This window comes from Strongylocentrotus purpuratus, unplaced genomic scaffold (genome assembly GCF_000002235.5).
Source record: "Strongylocentrotus purpuratus isolate Spur 01 unplaced genomic scaffold, Spur_5.0 spur5_scaffold_2, whole genome shotgun sequence".
In the NCBI taxonomy this organism is placed as follows: Eukaryota; Metazoa; Echinodermata; class Echinoidea; order Camarodonta; family Strongylocentrotidae; genus Strongylocentrotus; species Strongylocentrotus purpuratus.
Window position 1 is genome coordinate 40,633,453 of NW_022145605.1, and position 7,563 is coordinate 40,641,015.

The 7,563-nt window shown below is 39.7% G+C and overlaps 1 protein-coding gene across 1 annotated transcript; it reads left to right on the plus strand.

The window, feature by feature from the left end:
• The first annotated feature begins 2,676 nt into the window (after positions 1-2,676).
• Positions 2,677-6,390, plus strand: LOC583858 (asialoglycoprotein receptor 2-like). The gene is made up of 4 exons (XM_030991302.1): positions 2,677-2,722; positions 3,026-3,124; positions 4,109-4,322; positions 6,351-6,390. Exons 1-4 carry the CDS (start codon positions 2,677-2,679, stop codon positions 6,388-6,390), a joined length of 399 nt encoding a protein of 132 aa, XP_030847162.1.
• Positions 6,391-7,563: the final 1,173 nt, after the last annotated feature.

Consider the following 7,563-nt stretch of genomic DNA (forward strand, 5'->3'; position numbering starts at 1 on the left):
GAATCCCGCATAAAGAACGCTTTCGATCCAAACCACTCCACCACAGAGCGCGACCTATTTATATATTTTTTTAAAGCTTTTTTTGCCTTTATTCAGATTGTAATAATTATACAAAAATGATGAATAGCAACACAATTGTTCTTACAGTATAAACATACATGTAGTGCATTGTCTCATACATTATAAACACAGACATATTTTAAAAATATTTTCCATAAGTATCCAAACTAATATAGTACACATTCAATCAAGTGTACAGAATGTGCTATAATTCCTTTTACCGCCCTCTAGAGGCCTTGTCTACCCTGTGTTTTAACTCTCAAACTATGCAGGGGCAGCGGAACCGGGTGGCTGGGGCTTTTTTTTAGTAGACATGTTTCATAAAAGCTCCCAAAGGGATAACTTATTAAGAAAAATTATTTATCACACATTCATACAAGTCATACATTAAAGCTTTCTCTTCCTTTAATATGTTTCGCTTTGTTGTAGCTTCATTTGTCACGTTTTCGTTTCCATACTTTATTATTTATTCATTAACTTGCTTCAAGCAATATTACTCTATCTTTCTAAATTCAGGCTAAAGACTCAAATATAGCTGTATTTTGGAAGTTGGCGTTTGGTACCGTGACCTGTCTGTCCTTCGGTAAGTATTTATTTTGATTTAACATATCCGTCATATTTTTATGATTTCACGAATGTTACTGACAAATAGTTGGCTTTCAAAATTACCACAATGAAGCGAGATAGGAGCGAGGCGTAAACCCTCCGTCATACTGCAAGCACAGACTGTAATTTGATACTTTATCATAATTCCTAAAGCCTTGGACAGAGCCTAGATCTGCCTGTTTCTGGCTGTGTCAAACAGCTCTAGTACAGAGCTCCTTTTAGTCACGTTTTGCAGGGCTAGGATATGAGGAATGGGGAGGAGAGAAAGTAGGGAAGAAGCAGAGGAGGATGAGGAGGGAAATGGTAAGGAGGAGGGAGGGGAGAAGTAGCAGGGCGGGTAGGAGGAGGAGGAGGTCGGATGAGGAGGAGGAGGAGGGGGATGGGTAAAAGTAGCATGGCGGGTAGGAGGAGGAGGAGCAAGAGGAGGGGGAGGTAGAGGAGTGAATTAATGAGGAGGAGGTAGTAGGAGAAGAAGCGTAGGAGGAGGAAGAGAACAGCTAGCAATTGATTTTAAAAATATATTCTTCCCAGCTTTGCCTGTGTTATCGGATTGGTCCAAGATGGCGAAGACAACTTGTCCAGACGGGTATGGCCTAAATTACACTTTGCCCATGTCCCACACGTGTGAAATGAAGCGACTCCACAATGGCAGCATGATGCAGAGCATCCCCAAACTCATCCCTTTCCCTTCTGTCATCGGCGGGTGCCAACGAACGGAAAGTAAAGAAGTGATCCCGCGCGGCCATATAGTATGCAGGCTCCCGTGTAGGTTTTATGCTTTATGCATTTTTTCAATGGTATTTTAAAAGTATAATATCTACAACTAAATACTACTACTACTGCTACTACTATACTACTACTACTACTACTACTACTACTACTACTACATGTGTTACTTCTACTACTACTACTACTACTACTACTACTACTACTACTACTACTACTACATGTGTTACTTCTACTACTACTACTACTACTACTACTACTACTACTACTCCTACTATACTACTACTACTACTACTACTACAACTACTACTACTACTAATACTACTACTACGAGCTGCTGCTACTACTATACTACTACTATTACTACTACTACTAATACTACTTATACTACTAATACTTCTACTACTAGTATACTACATAATTTCTACTTCTACTTCTACTACTACTACTACTACTAACTACTTCTACTAATCTAACCCAAACCATACAACTATGACTAAATAAAGCCAGGAACAATAAACGTGGGAGAACAATTAAATGGTTGGTGAAAATCTGAAAATCATCAGGCAAAACAGTGAATTTGAGAAGGGGCACTGCCACCAATGGAGGGGTATCCGATGGTGTATAGTCTTCATGGTCTTTGATATATATTTAAGCCCCTGTAAAAACGGATTATTATAAGTCTGCTTATCTTTTTTATGTTAATTTGTCAAAAGCCCGAAAATATACCTTTTTCACATCAAACAGGACAAAATAAAGTGCTAATTTGTATATCAGTGTTGAGTTTTATCCCTTTTATGACTTTTTTTCGCAGATTGTGGCAAAAACCTCTGTAAAAACGGCTGGTGTGAGGAGACTATGATAGGCTACAACTGTAACTGCTCAAGTGGGTTTCAAGGGAGGCACTGCGATGAACGTAGGTGTAATATAATAGGCGTACCGGGGGAACAAAGACCATGAACACACTTTTTACAGGGTGTAAACAAATTTCCCGTAGTAGTTTTTTTGACTTAAACGCAGTGTTGATATTTCATTTCCTTTTGAAGGAGCATTGCCCGTCAATTACTTTAATATATTTTTGCTTACAAGTTTAACGACAACGTTTTTCTTGTTCTTCTTAGCACGTTCTTTGTCTCTGTTTGTCTGTTTCCCAATCATTCCCTGACTCTTGCTCCTCCTCCCCCCCCCCCCCCCCTCTGCTCATTATTTTTTTCCTTTTAATTCCATTCAGAGTCGGTGACAATTGACGCGAAGACCAAGTCCGCGATGGGCCTAACGGCCACGATGCCGGAGCGATCAGACGCAACGACATCAAAAGAAACCGCCTCCGGTAAGACTAACATTGAAATATCGTCATGTAATTATTATCCAATTGGGTCTAGCCACTTAGCCCCATATATCTCTTTTTCTCTTTCTCTCTCTCTCTCTCTCTCTCTCTCTTGAAAGGGGGGAAGTGCCCGTCATTTTTTAAAATCTTGTTTTGCCTACAAGTTAAACAACAATGTTTTTCTTGTTTTTCTTCTTCTTCCCTCTTCGCACGTTCTGTGTCTCTGTCTGTTTCCCTATCATTCCCTGACTACGTTTCCTTTTCCCCCGCTCATTTAATAATTTTATTTGGTTGTATTCCTTTCAGAGTCGATGACAACGGAAACGAAGACCAAGTCCGCAACGGACCTAACGGCCACGATGCCGGAGCGATTAGACGCAACGACATCAAAAGAAACCACCTCCAGTAAGAGAAACATCGAAATATCGTCGTGTAATTCCGGGGTGTAATTATAATCCTTATGGGTCTAGCCACTATAGCCCCATTTCTCTCTCTCTCTCTCTCTCTCTCTCTCTCTCTTCATTCTCTATCAGTCTTTATCTGACTTTATTTTCGGTCCTTTCCTATCACGGGCGTCGCTAAAACATTTATTGAAAGGGGGCAGGCTCATAGCTATGGGGGCACGTCCCTCCAAACAATTTCCAAGATCGGTTGAACTTTTGTAGACCCCTCCCCAGGACGTCGATCAATTACATGTATGTATCCCCCCCCCCCCTCAAAAAACAAACAAAAAAAACATCAAACTCTGGCTACGGCCCTGACGTGACCTTTCTCTCTCTCTTCATCTCTCTGTCAGTCTTTATCTGACTCTATTTTTCGGTCCTTTCCTATCACGGGCGTCGCTAAAACATTTATTGAAAGGGGGGACTTGAACTTTCTCTCTCTCTTCATCTCTCTCTCTCTCTCTCTCTCTCTCTCTCAGTCTTTATGTGACTTTGAGCATGGATACATGAGTAACAATGCAATTACGTCAAGCATTGATTATAACTATTATAATAAGTCTAGCCACTACTACTCTCCTCTTCTCTCTCTCTATATATATATCTGTCTCTCTGTCTCTATCTCTCCCTCTCTCTTTCTCTCCCTCTCCCCTCTCCTCCCCTCCCCTTCTTTCATTCATATGAACGAAAATGTAATTGTAAGAAATAACATTGTGAATTTGCCAATATTCACGGTGGTAAGCAACGTTTCTTTTAACATTGATTATTAAAGCTTTAATTTGTTTTATGTCTTTGCATTTTTTTTTAGTATCATTATTTTCATTGTCATTGTTATTTTTATTTTCGTCATGATCATCATCATCATTATTTATTCTTCCCTTTATATTTCAGTTTCTACCTGAATAATCAATTAGAATTGAGTAATTTACATATTGTTTCATCTTCTCAGCATGCTCATCTCCTCCGGTGGATTGTGAATTCGGCGGGTCGTTCTACAATTTCAGCACTGCCAAGATGAATCATACATCTGCGATTTCAGCTTGTTCCCAATACGGATCCCATCTGGTCTTCATCGAGTCGCAAGAGGAGCAGGACTTCATCGTACGGGTTGTCAGTGAGGACTACTGGATCGGGCTCACCGGCTCAAGTCTCAGTGAGGCAAGGTGGCTAGATGGATCAAGTCTAACATATAGCAATGTTGACGTCCGTGACGGCTATTCGTTCAATGAGAATGGAAGGTGTTTTCGAAATGTGTTCAAGATTCAATATAGTTGGCATGATAGGGATTGCTCCTTCGAATTTAGATTCATATGCGAGAAAGAAGTGGGGATATAAAATTGGATTTGTTTCTTTCTATTTTGCATACTACCTGGTTGCACCATTGATTGCATCTGAACACCCTGATGGGGGTAGCCTTTAAACAAGGCCACATGCCTGATAGACGCCGAGCGACTAAAAAGAGACTAATCGCGAAAACCTGAATGAACGCCAGTGCGAATTGTCCAGACCTGACATTCGTCATTCGGTCGCGCGTTCACTCCGGGTATCTAGACTCATCTCAGCCGCTTAGCCAGAGTCAACGAGGCCTTGTCAAAAGGCTATGATGGGGGCAAGGGAATACCCACCCCACCCCCAAACAAAAAGAATCAGGTTTTCGTTCTTTAGTCATTGTTTGTATAGATCTACCAGAGCTTTAGGAATGTCCGAGTTTATCGTTCCATGCATCAATTTTCACATGAACGGCACTGAAAATATTGTTACAGACATTTTTTTTTTTTTTTTTTTTTTTTTCAAATTCAGTAAAAAAAACCCACTAAAAAACAGGTTATAAACATTTACAATGTACATATAAAATCCACTTAAATATGTGAAACAAAGTAATCCATTTGAATACAAATAGTTTGAAAAAATGAAATTAAAGCAGTAAAAGCCTATGTGGCTTGACAAGTTGATACACCCATTATAAAGAGTGAAAAGCATATAATTTTCAGGTAACCGACGGTTACATACTAAATTACATTTAACTTAACACATAATGAGACAGTTAATAGCTCTTGTACTAATTTTTAAAAGAATTTCCAAATTGAGTATTACGTATTAAGGGGGATAATGTATTCCATATTATGGGACCAACGAACCGAATAGACTTAAAAAGAGAGTGAGATGTGACATTTGATTGATGGAATAACTGGTTGTGTCTAGTATTATAAATGTGGACATGGACATTTAAAGAAAACATATTCATCAAGTATTCCGGTAATGTATCTATAAAAAAGGAACGATGCATAAGTATACCCATTTTTAATCTATTAATATCAAAAACGTTCAGCGTTTTAAATTTGTAAAAAATATATATATGAAATATATGAGATGTTAATTCATCATGTTTAACAGACGGAGCACTATCCATCTTCACATTCATGCAATTCAAAAATAATCATATAAATGATTAGCATTAGTGACGGTTTGTTCTCTTGTGTTTTCTAGAATCTCATTTTCATTGCAAAGATATTTTGTTCAAATTTCATATATATATATAAAATAGATAGTGCTTCATGAAAAGATGAAACGTCAAAGATATTTGATTACAACATAAAAGTGCATTTTTTCAAGGGGGGGGGGGGGGTTTAAAATCGGGCCCAAAATTTCGCAACGAAATCGCACCGGCCGAAAAGTAGGTTAGTGGGGGGTGGGGGGGGGGGGGGGGGAGTAAGCGGACACTTTTTTTTTTGGAGTCCAAAAAAATCGCAACGACTCAGCCAGCCGTTGAATAAGCGGGGGGGGGGGGGGGAGGGGGGGGGGGGGGGGGGGGGTAAGGGGACACTTTTATTTTATTTTTTTTGGTCTCGAAATTTTTCTTTTTTTTTGGGGGGGGGGGGGGTAAGGTAACCTTTTTTAGGTCTGCCATGGCATTTTTTTTTTTTTTTTTAATAATAAAAAAATATAAAAAAATAAAAAAATAAACCAAAAGGGGGGGGGGGGTTAGGGGGGGGGGGGTTAGGGGGGGGGGTTATACCAAAGGGGGGTTCAACCCCCCCCCCCCCACCTGCGTACGTGCCTGGTTTGTGTAGTAAAGTATTTATAGCGTAGGTAATATATAGATACATACATATACATGTATACATATACTTACTTATATTACACGTATACGTAGATACATATGCATATACACCCACATATACATATACCAGGCGCGTCGGAAGCAAAATCAGCATCACCACGACTCTTTAGCCGCGCAGAATGTTTTTCAAGGTGGAGTATTAATGATCAGGTAGAGCGTTGCGAGCGAAGCGAGTGGAGCGTAAATTGGCGTCGAGTCCATGGGCTTTGCGCCGGCGGGGGTCAGGGAGCGGAGCTCAGGGGTTTTAGGCATTAAATTACGGTCAGATAAGCAATGCCGATACCTTATTTGTGACACTGGCAGATCGCTAATTGGCGCGGCTTCCAGGTGACTGATCCCCATAAAGATCAGGGGTTTTGAAGCATTTAATTATGGTCAGATGAACATCCAGGGCCCGCCTTAGGGCCCTTGGTGGGGTCCAGGGGCGGAGCTCCCGGAAGCTCTGGGTTTTAAGCATTTAATTACGGTCAGATGAGCATATTTTTATACCTTATTCGTGACACTGGCAGGTCAATATAATAATCGAGGGTAAAGCTAGGGGGCTGAGCCCTATGTAACTCAGGGGTTTAAGGCAATACTTACGGTCAGATGATATTCCAGGGGCCCGCCTAAGGGCCCTTGGAGGGGTCCAGGGAGCAGAGCCTCTGGAAGTTAAGGGGTTTCAGGCATTTAAGTACGGTCAGATGAGAATCCAGGGGCCCGCCGTAGGGCCCTTGGAGGGGTCCAGGGAGCATACTTTGCCTTTTCTTGAATTACTCTTATGAAATGATGTCAGTCGTTATATAAGGCTTTATGATGCCTTTTCTTGAAATACTTTAATGAAATGATGTCATTCATTATATAAGGCTTCATGTTGCCTTTTCTTGAATTACTTTAATGAAATGATGTCATTCATTATATAAGGCTTCATGTTGCCTTTTCTTGAATTACTTTAATGAAATGATGTCATTCATTATATAAGGCTTCATGTTGCCTTTTCTTGAATTACTTTAATGAAATGATGTCATTCATTATATAAGGCTTCATGTTGCCTTTTCTTGAATTACTTTTATAAAATGATGTCATTCATTGTATAAGGCTTTATGTTGCCTTTTCTTAGATTACTTTTTCGAAATGATTTCAGTCGTTATATAAGGCTTAATGTTGCCTTTTCTTGAATTACTTTTATGACATGATGTCAGTCGGTATATAAGGCTTAATGTTGCCTTTTCTTGAATTACTTTAATGAAATGATGTCATTCATTATATAAGGCTTCATGTTGCCTTTTCTTGAATTACTTTTA